The following is a 13886-nucleotide window of genomic DNA, read 5'->3' as shown; positions in this document are numbered from 1 at the left end:
GGAGGATCCTGGGGCCTCCAGCCCTGACCTGAAGGTCTCCATGGACCCTCCTCAGAAATGCACATCTTCCTTTGTCAAGGTCCAAGAAGGGGCCATTGAGGGGCAGGAAGGCACCGGTGACCCTGGGCAGACCACCCCCTCCCCGCCCCCACCCTTTGCTCACAGTTCTCCCCGCCCCCCCCCCTTCTGCCTGATGCTTTTTTGGTAAGGAGATTATAGACATGGAAATAGAGGGAAAGAAGATAAATAGCAAATGGTAAAAGAAGTTTTCTCCAGGTAATGAGATTTGTGCTTATCCACAATCTCAAAATTTAAGAAATAAAACAAACACCTTCACTTCCTCTGCCCTGGTGGGAACCCCAAAGGGATGGTGTAGTTCTGACTTCAGCCACCAGGTAGCGGCCAAGACCAGTGCATCCGTCTCTGACTGGCCTCAGCCCTGGGGAGGGTGCGAGGCTTCCTCCAAGGGTTTTCTGGGTCCCAGGAGGAGGGAGAGAGAGGGACGGACACAAAGGGAGACTGCGTGCTGCGGAGGTGACCACAGAATGCCTACCTACTGGTGGGCCCTCCCAGTGATGCCCCGAAGTAGGTACTGCCATCCTCATTTGATGACTGGGAAACCGAGGTTTGGAATGGAGAAGGGCCTTGTCCACCATCACACGGCCCAGCATGGGCAGAGCCTGGGCTGGAGCTCTCGTTCCCCGACCCGTTCTGACTCATTCCACCAAGACCCAGGGGTCACCCGGCTTTATTTGCAACACTCAGGATGGCGGTACAAGGACGGGGACCCAGCCACACCCCACAGCCAGCCAGGACGGGATGGTTTTGAGGCCCATCTGCCTGAGCACTCTTGGCTGCCCCAGGCCCTTAGCCCACCTTCTGTGGCCGCCCCCACGTGTGAGGCTCCGGCAGCGGCGTTCTGCTGCGGAGTCGAGGGCTCACTGGGGTTCCTGCCCTCCAGTGGCGGGGAGCTGGGGGCCTCCTGGGGTCCCACTGGGGCTGCCACGGGCGAGGGCTGAGCGGCTGGCCACAGGGTTTGGCCCAGGGTGTGGCTTGGGGCAGGGCCGGTGCCACTCCCGGCCCAGGGATACCCACACCCCCTGCTGGGGAGCCCACATTAGCAAGAGCCTCGGAGGGGCCTGTCCCATACCAGCCAGGCCGAGAGCAGGAGGAACAACAGAACCAGAGCGGCAGCCAGGGTCAGGGAGGGCAGCAGGCCCGAGTCCTCGGGGCCAGGGATGGCATCAGCCGCGGCATGGTGGGGGGTGGCGGGAGCGCCGGACAGCTGGGTGTCAGAGACCTTCTCACAGGGGGGGGCCCTGGCTGGCCCATCTGTGAGAAGGAGGTGAGGGACAGGACTTCGTCTGGGAAGGGCCCCACCACCCACCCACTGCCTGTCTCTCCCATCCCTCTCCCTCGGGAAGCCGCCCAGACACAGCAGGAGCCAGGGGCCAAGAGATGACCCTGGGCAGTGGCTCCCTGAGCCTTGGTTTTTTCCTCCGTGAAATGGGGATGCCGAAGACCACCCTGGGAGGATAAGGACCAGATGACACGGCCCCTGGGCCGCTGGCGTTCCCTCCAACCTCCTCACCTTCTCCCTTGAGATGACAGGGGGCTGGAAGTCAGGTTCAGCCCCACTGCCCTCCTCGAAGACCTTTTCCCCTGTGCCAGGGGGTCTGGAATGCAGCTAGGCTAGTTTCCGGGGCAGTTGGAAGCCAGCAGACTCGTCTGGAGGGACCAGAACTTCAGGAGGATCTGAATCAAGGCTACCAGCTGCTCTCTGCCCACAAGGCAGCGAAGGAAGTGGGCACCAGGTTACGTCCATCTTACAGATGAGAAAAATGAGGCTCAGTAAAGGAAGTGGCTCCCAAGAAGCCCCAGAGTTTGGCAGAGAGGGTCCTGGCAGCCTGAGGCCCTATCCTCAGGCTTCTCTTCCGTACAGGGACAGAGTTTGGACTAGGTCACTTAAGCTCCAATGACCTAGATCGGCCAGCAAGGTCCAGGAGACGTGGAGTGGTCTCTGCCCAGCCCCTTCCCAACCCCAACCCAGGCAGTTCTGCAGGACATTTACCTTCCAGCCATTGGGGCTCCCATGTCCTGGGAGAGGGCTGCCCCGGAGCTGCCAGATTCCCCAGAGACAGACACCAGTGAGTGGCAGCCTGAATGCATCAACTAGGGGCCCTTTCCTCTAAAGAAACCACCCCCTCTGGGGCTTCCCCCACGGAGTGTCTGGAGCTGGGAGGCGGGGAAGTGAGGCCCCCCGCGTGGATGTGTCCAGGGCTTTCCCAGGCCCAGCAGAAACAGGTGCCTGAACTCCCAGACCAGCGCTTCCTGCTGCCACTAAGCTGAGACTTCCGCATGGGGCCTGGGGGAGGCTAAGGAAGAAGGGCAGGCTCTAAATTCAAGCCAGCAAGGGGTTTCCTGGCATTGGATGTGTGCCCATGCTGTGCCAGGCACAGGGTGGGCGGGAGAGGGGGGATAGTCCCACCCCACCCCCCCAGAGGCCAGGTTCCAGAGCAGCCCATCTGGGGCTGACCCGGATGAGAGTGGGCAGGAGAGAAGACAGGAGGGTTCAGAGGCCTGAGGACCACAGCAATGATCTTTGCTGAAGGAAATTATCCCTTAAGGGCAAAGATGTCCATCACATTGCTAATTTTAAAAGCAAAAAGGTGTGAAATAACCTTAATCCCCATGACAGAAGATTCATGAGCAAATCCAGGTTCGTCCACTCAAGAACCTTAAAAAGCCGGTAAGACAGAATTATGAACAAGGAGAGTCATACCAGCTTTATTCTTTTAGCCCAAAACTGAAAATAGCCTGTCCAGGAGGGAGAAATTTCCCCTTACCCTTCTTGGTTATTTTGGCTGGTCTAATAGTTAAATTGACACAAGACAGATTAACAGAAGGAAAAAAAACAAATTAAATTTCTTACATACAGAGGTCTCATAGATATGGGACCCAAAGAAATGACCAAAGCAGGCAGCTTTTATGCTTTTTAGACAAAGAAACAACAAATCTGTGAAGAACTGACAAGACAAAGAAACTTAGGCTTGGGTACTCATTAGCGAAGAAACTAGGCAGAGTCTGTTACACAGCCTTCTTGCCCGGAATTCCCCATCTCTGGTGATAAGGCTGTCTCTACCTCCTGGTGCAGGTAGGGTATATTCCACATGGGAGATTTATTTCCTGCTTTCAGGGGGACAGAGAGGAGGGTCAGAGTGCCCTTCTTGCAGCCACTGTTTCTCAAGTAACTTTAATTCAGCATAATCAATCTGCCACTTTGGCATATTTGGGGGTGGCTTGCCCTGAGCCTCGTGAAACCCAACCACCCATCAAAGGATGGAACTTAACACACACAGCAACAAAAAGAGAACAAACCACTAGAAAACACAGCACGGATGAACCTCATAGACGTACTGAGTAAAAGAAGCCAGAAAAAAGCACTTAATATATGGTTCTCTTTCTATGAAACTCTAGGAAAGATTAATCTACAGTCACAGAAAGATGATCAGTGGTTTCTTAGGGATGGGGGAGGAGTATTGACTGGGAACGGGCACCAATATCCTTCTTGGAGGGTGGAAATGTTCTATGTCTTGATTGGGGGGCCACTGGGTGATACTGTTGTCAACACTCATCAGTCTACGCACTTAAAATGGGTTCATTTTACTGCGTGTAGATTGTCCCTCAATAAAGCTGACTTTCAAGGGAAAAAAATTGGAAAAAAAAAAGAGCCAGAAACAAGAGCAGGATTCCATTCAAGAGGTTCAATAGCAGGAAAATCTAATCCACAGCGACAGAAATCAGAGTGACGGGACCTCAGGAGGGCGGGCATGACTGGGAAGGGACACTTGGGACTTTCTGGGGGTGATCAGAAGCTTCTTTCTTGATCTGAGCCGTGATTCCTGGGTGCACACAGAATTTTATTCATTGAGCTGTACCTTTAAGATGTTACTGAGCTCAGGTCTGGCTGCTCAAAGCTTGCAAGCCAATACTCAAGAAACAAGTGTTGGTAGGAAAGGAAAGGTTGCTTCACACAGGAGGCCAGCAACCTGGGGGAGAAGGCGGACTTGTGTCCAAAAGCCAACTCCCCCTGCCAATCAGAGCCTTTAAAGGGGAGCTTCAGGGGTGTGCAGGCCAAGGGAAAGGGCTACATGCAGAAACAGCACAGTCAGCTCCGACAATCATCTTGAAATTGGTCTTGCGGTGGTCTCATCAGTGTCATCTTGTTTTAAGTACAGTTTAATCTTCAGTTCCAGGGTTGGTTTGTGCCCATTTCTTTGAGGCCAATTCTTGGAATAGAGATGGAGCAGCTTATGTCATGGCTACAGTGTGGTCATCATGGAGTTAACGCTTTCCACCCAGTGGGGGTTTCAGTATTGGCAAAACAGCTCAAAGGGTATGACTCAGAATATTATCCATTGCCTTTGAGGAGGAACTAAAGGTCCTTGACTTTGTTTAATGACTAAACTTTATTATTTTGTCCTGTTTGCTTTTCTTTGCTTCTGCTTTTTTTCACTTCTCTGATTAAATTTATTCTATGGATAAAGTTTTTCTACAGACAAAAGGCAGGCAGAGGACATGGCGGGGGGGGCAGTCTGTCCTTGGAAGGCCCCATGGGACCCTGCTCAGTTTTGATGTGTTACATCTCAATTTTCAAAATATGGTCATGAAGACTATGCAACATTACAGCAAGAGTCACCACTTATTGGGTGTGCCTGAGTCCAAAGACTATGCCCTTGACAGCAAGAAAATGCTTAAAACACAGTGTGAACTGGTCACACAATCAGATACACACTCAATGGGCAAATACACAAAACAGACACATGGGGAAAAGAGAGGAAGGAAAGACACTAAGATTCCAGCAGGGTGAGGCTGTTGGCAATGGATGTGGCTTTCCCACATCTCTGTTTTCTCTATTCTAATATATGTGGTTATATTTTGATGATTATAAAAGAGAACTATAACAACTTTTTTAAACACTTGGCTATTTTGATAGCTAAAATTTGGAAATAACCCAAATGTTCAACAACAAAGAATCGGTTGTAAAATATATGTGGCACATCCATTCAGCAGAATAGGGTCTGATTCAGCCCCCTCCATGTGAAAAAGTCCAAAGGGAGAGCTGGAACTAGGAATTCAGTTTTGTTGTTTTTGTCGTGTGGGGTGTGTGTGGTTTGTGTTTTTGTTTGTTTGGTCGGTTGGGTTTTTTCTTGGTGGCGGTGGTGGTTTTTTTGTTTTGTCTTTTTTGTTTTAAGAATGGGCTTCCAGGGAATTTTCAGGTTCTGCTTTTCTTATTTTTAAATGCTATCTTATTACCTGGATGATTCGCTGCAAGCCCAAGTCACTTCTGCAATCAGAAATGGGGACAAGTCTCGCCCACTGGAATCGCCACCCCCTCCTCCCTCTGCCTTCACTCCACACACCCTCGGCTGCGGCTGGCCCGGATACTCGCGAGCCTGATTTCACCGCGTCAAGGGGACAGCGGTAACTCCGAGTCATGTGGCGGGGAGGGAGGGCGTCGAGCGCAAGGCGGAGCACACGGCCTTCCTCTCCACAAGTGTTCGCTGTGTGACCTTTGCGCGTCACGGCCCCTCTCTGGGCTTCAGCTTCCTCCTGCCTATAGCAACTGGGCCCCGGGGTGGGGCGCAGTCTGCGCCCCGGGGCTGGTACCCAGCTTGGACCCAGACGCGGACACAGACGAATGGGGAAGGGCTCTGCCTCCAGGCCCTGCACGACTTTCAAGCGGCTCCCTCCGTGCGGGTTCCCATCCGCTAAGCGAGCCCCGGGGCCTCCAGGGGCGCACGAGGGGCCTGCCGCGTCCAGGCAAAACCCTGCCGCCCCTTCGGGGTTCCTCCACCCTACACTCGAGTCGGCTCCAGGGGAAAGCCCGGCCGCCCCACCCAAGCGCCGCACCCCGCATCCTCAGCATCCGCACCACTCGTGGCCGCCTCATTGGCCGGCGCCCGCTCTGCAGGGCCGCCCCGCAGCCAATCGCGGTCGTGGGGGCGGAGCTGCGGGCTCAGCCGGATGCTCCCAGCAGCTGCGGCCGGACGCGCCTCTGTCCGGAGCTGACCCGGCCCCCCGGCGGCGCACCCTGACAGGAGAAGCCGGCCATGCAGGAGCCGCTGCTGGGAGCCGAGGCCCCGGACTATGACACCTTCCCCGAGAAGCCACCCCCGTCACCAGGGGAGAGGACGCGGGTCGGGTGAGAGCCTCTAGGCATAGGGTCTGCGGGTGGAGGCTAGGGATGGCCCTGGTACCCTCCAGTGGGCAGCTGGCTCCCATCTTGGGCCTCCACTGACTGTCGGTGAGTGGCCACCAAGGGGCCATCTGGTTCCCTCCTGCCCCAGACACACTAGTCCTATTTAAGGAGCCGGTCCTCCTGAGTACTGGGCCCAGCCCCCAATTGGCAGAGACAGGGCGACTGAGACCCAGAGAGGGCGAGGGGCTTGCCTAAAGTCACACAGCAAGCCTTGGATGGCAAAGCTGGGGGCAGACACCCAGCCTCCTCTTGTGGGAATAGTGCTCTGCACCTGCGTCTCAGCCACAGCGGTGGGCTGCAGGGGCTGTCCTCATGCCCTGGGGGTTTCCCAAGGGAGCTGGTGCTCAGGCCTGGGAGGTGCCCGTCTGACCAGCTCTTGACCCAGCCGTCCCCAGCACTGCCCTCTGAGCGGGTAGCCACCGTGCTCAGGACAGGCAGCAGTTAGGCGAGGAGGGACTCAGAGATTCTGACTGCTCTGCACCCCCCACGCACCAGGGCCCTGCAGAACAAGAGGGTGTTCCTAGCTACCTTCGCTGCTGTGCTGGGCAATTTCAGCTTCGGGTATGCCCTGGTCTACACGTCCCCTGTCATCCCAGCCCTGGAGCACTCCTTGGATCCAAACCTGAGTCTGACCAAAACCCAGGCATCCTGGTTTGGGGTAAGAGCCACGCTCTGAGCTGGAGAGGGGCAGGGCAGGGGGTGGCAGGGACGCACTGAGCTCCGTCCCAAGCTAGGAACCCCCCAAAGGTCAGCCTTGGGACCCCCTCCAGGGCCCTGGTCTGCCCCCTCCCCCACCCACTCCAGGCTGGGGTGCGGGGGTGGGGGGGTGGAGTGAGGCCAGATAATGGCTCTGAAATAAAAGGAGGAAGTGAAAGCCGATGGAGAAGGCGCGGGAAGGAGCAGGTGGGGAGGTGGCCCTTAAGGTCTCCACCCAGTGGGGCTGAGGGTTCCCCAGATGCCCCCACCCAGAGCTGGGCTGTCACAGCAGAGAGGACACCTCCCTGGACGAGGGGTGGCAGGAGAATCAGCTACTAATGGAAAGAGCACTGCTGGGGCACGGGGGGTCCCAGGATAGATGGTGGGCATGTAAGTAGGAAGAGCACAGGCCCCAAGAGTCCCGAGATTCTAGAATAGCAATCTTAGTAGCCTCAGATTTACAACCACAACACGTTAGCTAAGATAATAATACCCAACGCAGACTGCGCACCTAGTATGTGCCGGGCCTGTGCTAGGCACTTGCCATGAGAGCCGGTTCACTCCAGGGCCAACCCTATGAGGTGGGTGCTACCGCTCTCCCCATAATGCAGCTGAAGAAACTGAGGCTCAGACAGGCTGAGCACCGTGCCCAGGTCACTGACCGGATCCAACCTGGTACAGTCGACAGGGAATCCGAGAACCCCCAAATCTTAAAATCCCAAGGGCTTCAAGTCACAGAGTTCTCCTGCCTGCTCTATTACAGTGCTAGACATTTAAAAATCAGACTGGACAGAACCACTGCAGACAGCTGTTGTGGCATCCCTAACAAACAGCTGTCCACATGCTGCTTGTACCCCTCTGGAGACAGGAGGCTCACTACCATCCAGGGCCCTAGTCCTGCAGCCCAGGCTCCTGGGACAGCCTCGGAAAGCAGCTGTCTCTAGGCTCTGACGGGGCCCTGCACCCTTTCCCTGCAGTCCGTGTTCACCTTGGGTGCGGCGGCCGGGGGCCTCAGTGCCATGGTGCTCAACGACCTCCTGGGCCGGAAGCTCAGCATCATGTTCTCGGCTGTACCCTCGGCAGCGGGCTATGCGCTCATGGCGGGTGCCCACGGCCTCTGGATGTTGCTCCTGGGGAGGACGCTGACGGGCTTCGCTGGGGGACTCACAGCTGCCTGCATCCCGGTAAGGCCAGGACTGCCCACCCCGGTCCTCTCACTGCCTCAGTATTTGCACTGACCACCATCAGCTGAGGCCTCTGGCCTCGGAGCCCCCTGGTCAACGGGGATATGTTTGCCAGGGAGCCTCAGTTCAGCCCCACCAGGGCAGCTAGTTTGGGGGGAACCTGACACCAGTCCCAAGCCGCCCCCAACTCTGGACTCCCCAAACTTCCTGTCCTGAGTCCTGACAGACACATTGCTCAATCAGAGAAAATCCACATTGAGCAACGCAACGGGAAAGGGAAGGGAAGTCCCTGCCCTGCACCCTTCCTGGGACCCCCCTCGTCTTACCCACCACTCCACACACCCACTCGGGGGCTGGGCAAGCCCGGCATGGGACGAAGACCCCTGGGAGGAGCAGAGGCCAGAGTCTGGGTGCCCTCGGGCCTCCCAGTTCCCAGCCTCACGTCCCCATGTCAGAGCTGAGTGCTTCTGCCCATTTGACAGGGCAACTGAGGCCCGAGGGAGGTCATGCCGTGAGTCATGATCGGGACGAGAACCCCGCCGGAAGCCCCCACTCCCTGCTCCCCAAGGCTCACCGGGCCACGTCTGCCACCTCAGCCGGGCCCAGGCACCTGTGTTCTCAGCAGCGGCCGGGGGCGGGGATGTGTCTTGCAGGTGTACGTGTCTGAGATCGCTCCCGCAGGCGTCCGTGGGGCCCTGGGCGCCACGCCGCAGCTCATGGCAGTGTTCGGATCGCTGTCCCTCTACGCCCTGGGCAAGTATCATCCAGACGCGCCCTGGGCACCTCCCCCGTGTGCAGGCTGGCGGGTGATGGGGTGCCGCCGGGCAGCCGGGGGTGGAAAGGGATCAATGTGCCCCCGGACGAATTCCATGCTGGGAGCCCAGAGGCATGGCTGCCGTCATGCTGTGTGCCTCCAGGCAACTCCCTGCGCCTCTCTGGTCACGAGGTCCCACCCCTAACTGGGCAGTGAGGGCTTCTCTTGGGCTGGCAGTCTTTAAACTGTCTCTTAACAGCAGAATGGTTTCTGTCAAATAGTCTTAGGTGGGAAGACCACGGAGAAAAGTGATCAGAGTGCAGCCAGCTGAGGAGGGGTGGGGGTTTGGTGGTAGAGGCCCCAGGACCTTGCTGCTCAGGCTACTCCTCCATCACCTTGCCGTGGCCCTTGAGACCCTCCAAGGACCTGGGCCCTGTGCCAGGGGCCAGGCAATCCCTGTGGCCCCTCTTGATCTAGACCACAGAGGCCTGGAGCAACCAGGGTAGGCTTCCTGTAGGAGGTGGCCCTGGGACTCACGCTTGAGGGCAAATGAGGCTGCTCAGAGGCCCCGGTGGGAGGGGTTCTGCGTCCAGCCCAGCCCCAGCTCCTCACCCGCTCCTTGTGCCCAGGCCTGCTGCTGCCGTGGCGCTGGCTGGCCGTGGCCGGGGAGGGGCCTGTGCTCGTCATGATCGTGCTGCTCAGCTTCATGCCCAGCTCACCTCGCTTCCTGCTCTCGAGGGGCAGGGACTCGGAGGCGCTGCAGGCACTGGCCTGGCTGCGAGGGGCCGACGCTGACATCCGCTGGGAGTTCGAGCAGATCCAGGACAACGTCCGGAGACAGGTGTGGGAGGGGTGGGCGCCTGCAGCACTGTGGGGCTGTGGCCATTCACTAGGCCGTCATGAGCCTCAGTTGCTTTTCCTGGAGAACAGGGACAAGAGCAGTTCCCGCCTCTAGGAACAAGGGGTGGGGGGTGGGATGTCGTGGCCCCTGGCCCAGGGCGCAGGCGCCGTGTGGTGGACGCCTGGGGACCCGGCGATATTGACAAGCAGGAGTCTGCCTTGGCCCACCCACTGATCCAAGAGCCTGGGTCCACGCAGGGGTCCCCGGGCCTGTCCCCAGAGCCAGGGTTGCCTCAGTGCTGGGGATCTTTCCTGGAGGAGGGAAGAGGGGAGTCTCCTACCTAGCCCCACGCAGCCCAGGGCAAGTTGCTGCCAGCCGGAAGGGCGGGCGCAGCCCCCTCAGCGGCAGCCTCGTGTCTCCAGAGCAGCCACCTGTCGTGGGCCGAGGCCCGGGACCCCCACGTGTACCGCCCCATCGTCATCGCCTTGCTGATGCGCTTCCTGCAGCAACTGACGGGCATTACGCCCATCCTCGTCTACCTGCAGTCCATCTTCGACAGCACCGCCGTCCTGCTGGTAAGAGCCCGGCCCCACGCCACCCGCTCTGCCCCCAGATCCGGGGAGGGCATCCCTGCGGAGCATCCGCTCTGTGCCGGGGTCTGGGGTGCACGCACACGCGCAGACGCCAGCGTCTCTTAACTGTTTCTGGGCCAACCACCTGTTCTCAGAGGAATGTTTGTAAACAAAGCTTGCATGTTTTAAAATAAGATAGGCAGAATTACAAGGGAAACCAGTTTTACAGAAGCACAGACCCCCTGGGAGCCACAGATCCCGGGTTCAGAGCATCTGCCACCCGCTGAGGCAGTCACCACCCCTCCAAACCTCAGCTTCCTCCTCTGCGAAGCCAGCATGGCTTCGTCCGCCCGTCCTGGGGCTCAGAGGGAGATGAGGTCTGAAGGTTAGCGACAGTACGGCTCCACAAGTTGTCGTTATGCCTGGATCCGGTGCCAGCCCTGCGCTTAGTGGTGGGCACCGCAGTTGTGCCCCTGCCCGCGAGGGCCCCGCGGGCCGGGCTGGGTGACCAGCGAAACCGCCTGGCACAAAGCAGCTGAGCCTGGGGCCTGACCCTGCAGAGCCTTGGCGGGGGCGGGCGGGAGAGGAACAGCAGGCTGGGGTCCCTCAGCCCCGGGGGCTCCCTCCTTGCAGCCCCCTGAGGAGGACGCAGCCATCGTGGGAGCTGTGCGGCTCCTGTCCGTGCTGATCGCCGCCCTCACCATGGACCTGGCCGGCCGCAAGGCTCTGCTCTTCGTCTCAGGTGAGCACAGGCCGCTCACCGGCACTCATTCACTCCTGCAGCAGCTGCCACGTGTCTTGCCAGCCCTCGCGGTGGGAGCGCCAGGGGGCCTGGGTCAGACCTGCCCTGGTGGCCTCCGTCTCCCCAGCGTCTCCCCAGCAACCGGCGAGGGCCCAGGCATCCAGAAAGGTCTGCTGGGGCTCATGGGAGCAAACGAGCTGACGGTGACACACACGCTGGGTGTGACGGGAGCCCAAACGCGGGCTGGGGTGGGGGAGCTGGCTGCCCTGCAGGAAGAAGCCTCCAGTCATGGGCGGCCTGAAGGGGACTGGGCCACACGGGGTACAGGGCGCTGAGGGGTGCTGGCTCAGACGGTCCCGGCCCCCCGAGGGCCACCTGTCTGTCCACAGCGGCCAGCATGTTTGCTGCCAACCTGACACTGGGGCTGTACGTCCACTTCGGTCCAAAGCCTCCGACCCCCAACGGCACCATGGGCCTGGAGAGTGTGCCCCCGGCGGGCACGGAGCAGCCCCTGCCCGCCAGCCACCTCACCCTGGTGCCCCTGCTGGCCACCATGCTCTTCATCATGGGTAGGTGTGGCCGTGCTCTACGGGGTCTGGGGACGGGGCAGTCTTGGGTGTGAGGTGCGGGGACGCGCCGGTGTTGTGGGCTGTGTCACTGCTGTCCTGGAGGTTGGGGAGCGGTCTCTCAGCAGCTCCAGGGAGACACGAGAGGCCTTCTTCCCCAGCCCGCCCGCCCCCCCACAAATGGGCTCTGAGCCCGCCCCTCCCGCTTCCGGCAGGCTACGCCATGGGCTGGGGGCCCATCACCTGGCTCCTCATGTCCGAGATCCTGCCCCTGCGGGCCCGCGGCGTGGCCTCGGGGCTCTGCGTGCTGGTCAGCTGGCTCACCGCCTTTGCCCTCACCAAGTCCTTCCTGCTGGTGGTGGTGAGTGCTCCGCCCCCGGGGACCTGGGGCCTCTCGGGCCGGAGCCGAGGGCCGTGCTGAGGCTTCTCCGCGTGTCCCCTCAGCCTTAGCGCACACTCGCTTCCCGCCGAGGCCAAGGGCCGTCAAGTGACATTCATTTCAGCAAACAGACTTGGCTCAGGGAACTGTTGGGAGAAGTCAGGTGACTGACCTCCCAGGCCAGGGTGGGACCCAAGCCCAGAGAGCCACACCCGCCTGCCCTGCCTGTCACCCTCCGGGGTATCTGGGCCTTCTGTCTGGGTGGGCAGTTTGGGTCTCTCCGCCGAGTGCTTCCCCATCCTGGCTTCACCCAGCCTCTTGGTTCAAACCCCCAGCAGGCCCTGAAGCCAACCACAACCTCCGAGTTCCAGTTCCCAACTCCCAAGTGGGAGAATCTGATGGGGACAGCTTGGATGGGGCCTAGCCTGGTGCAGTCGGTGGGTCAGGGCAGGGTTGGGGGCGCCCAGAGCAGGTCAGCCACGCCGTGGGGGCAGGCCTGCTGCAAGCAGGCGCGTGGGACAGCTGAAAATGAGAGGTGGGCACTGGGACCAAGGAGAGAGGCCGGTGTCTGGGGCAGGGTGGGCTCCGGCTGGGAGCAGTCAGTCCTGGGCCCAGCACAGAGGAAGGCTGCCCGCACCCCTCAAGGACTCGAATGCCCTGCTGAGGCACTTGGATTTCACGCTGGAGACAGTGGGGAACCCGGGGGTGGTCCAAGCAGGGGAACGAGATGAAGGCCTGCCCCCCAGGCTGGCTACTGCTCGCAGGGCCACGAAGCTGGTGCTGGGGCGGAAGGACCTTTAGGGTTCCCCTGTGACCCGGAGCCCCTCTTCTCCCCCAGAACGCCTTCGGCCTGCAGGTGCCTTTCTTCTTCTTTGCCGCCGCGTGCTCCGTGAACCTGGCCTTCACCGGCTGCTGTGTGCCCGAGACCAAGGGCCGGTCGCTGGAGCAGATCGAGGCCTTCTTCCGCAGCGGGAGGAGATCCTTCCTACGCTAGGGCGGGGCCCCCGCCGTTGAGGGCCAAAACACTGGGCGGTGGAGCTGTCAGGGCCCCAAACCTGCACCCCGCGTCCAGGAGGCAGTGGCAACCCGCCGCCAGCCAGGCACAGGAGGACCGGCCAGAGGCCTCACGGCACGGCACACGCACCGGCTCTGGGCAGGCAGCGCCCGTCCAGCCTCGGCCCTGGCTCAGGTGGCCCCACTGTCACCCACTCATCGGCCAGACCCACCGACGGAGGGGGCATCCACACGGCCCCAGGGCCAAGGCCTTGTTGGGCGACCTCGGGCCTAGCGCTCACTCACGCGTGGAGGGCCACACCGAGGACACACAGGGCTGCTGGCGGTGGAGCGGCTCCGCACAGGGACGTCGGCCCTCCTCCTGCTCTGATCACTTGGCGGCCATTGAGCCTCTTGGCTTTGGGGACCAAGACAGGAAACTGGGCCTGTGAGCCCTATGGACACCGCAGGGACCGTCCTGGACCCCCAAAGGCCAGGACCCAGCGTGGACACTCCCTCCTACACCCACCTGCCTTCTGGGAACAGGAAGCGCTCGAGTTCAAGCCATGTTCACCCTATTTATACAAATAAATCGGGCCACGGCCCAGGAGAGGAAAGAGTGGGGCTTACTCCAGGTGGGGGAGCCCCCCATGCAGCCAGGCTGGACCCAAATTCTCAGCCGAGGTCGCCAGGGCCTGCTGCCCCAGGCCACCTCTCTATGGCCACCCCAAGCTGCCCCAGCCAGGCAGAAGGAAGAGGCGAGGGCCGTGGGCCCCCCGGCCGTGGGGTTCCAGCCCCTCCTAGCTGTGTGAGCTCGGCCAAGCCACCGTCCTTGTCTGAGATGCTGGGAGCAGGCCGGCACAGGGCCAGCAGCATAGGGGACCTCGATACCATGGC

At 60.0% G+C, this 13886-nt stretch overlaps 1 protein-coding gene and 1 long non-coding RNA gene across 5 annotated transcripts; one reads left to right on the top strand and one right to left on the bottom strand.

Annotated features, from left to right (window-relative positions):
• Positions 1–221: 221 nt before the first annotated feature.
• Positions 222–8069, bottom strand: LOC309664693. The gene is made up of 3 exons (XR_014265984.1): positions 7947–8069; positions 1592–1825; positions 222–1332 (listed from the first exon to the last, which is right to left on the bottom strand). It is a non-coding gene; the product is annotated as an uncharacterized lncRNA (long non-coding RNA).
• Positions 3193–13606, top strand: SLC2A6 (solute carrier family 2 member 6). Of its 4 annotated transcripts, none has more exons than XM_082470363.1 (10): positions 3193–6205; positions 6758–6920; positions 7936–8142; positions 8796–8895; positions 9641–9737; positions 10165–10312; positions 10943–11051; positions 11441–11620; positions 11833–11978; positions 12835–13606. In XM_082470363.1, exons 1-10 carry the CDS (start codon positions 6114–6116, stop codon positions 12988–12990), a joined length of 1398 nt encoding a protein of 465 aa, XP_082326489.1. In that variant the 5' UTR covers positions 3193–6113; the 3' UTR covers positions 12991–13606. The 4 variants fall into 4 exon arrangements, with proteins under 4 accessions (XP_082326489.1, XP_082326487.1, XP_082326488.1 ...); XM_082470361.1 differs by lacking the exon at positions 10943–11051 and adding an exon at positions 11093–11254 and having other exon boundaries at positions 9526–9737; XM_082470362.1 differs by having other exon boundaries at positions 9526–9737; positions 10160–10312.
• The last annotated feature ends 280 nt before the right edge of the window (positions 13607–13886 follow it).

Source organism: Balaenoptera physalus, assembly GCF_965194825.1.
Source record: "Balaenoptera physalus genome assembly, chromosome: 7".
Taxonomy (NCBI): Eukaryota; Metazoa; Chordata; class Mammalia; order Artiodactyla; family Balaenopteridae; genus Balaenoptera; species Balaenoptera physalus.
The sequence above is the reverse complement of the archived record's forward strand: the minus strand, read 5'-3'. Positions and strand labels throughout refer to the sequence as shown.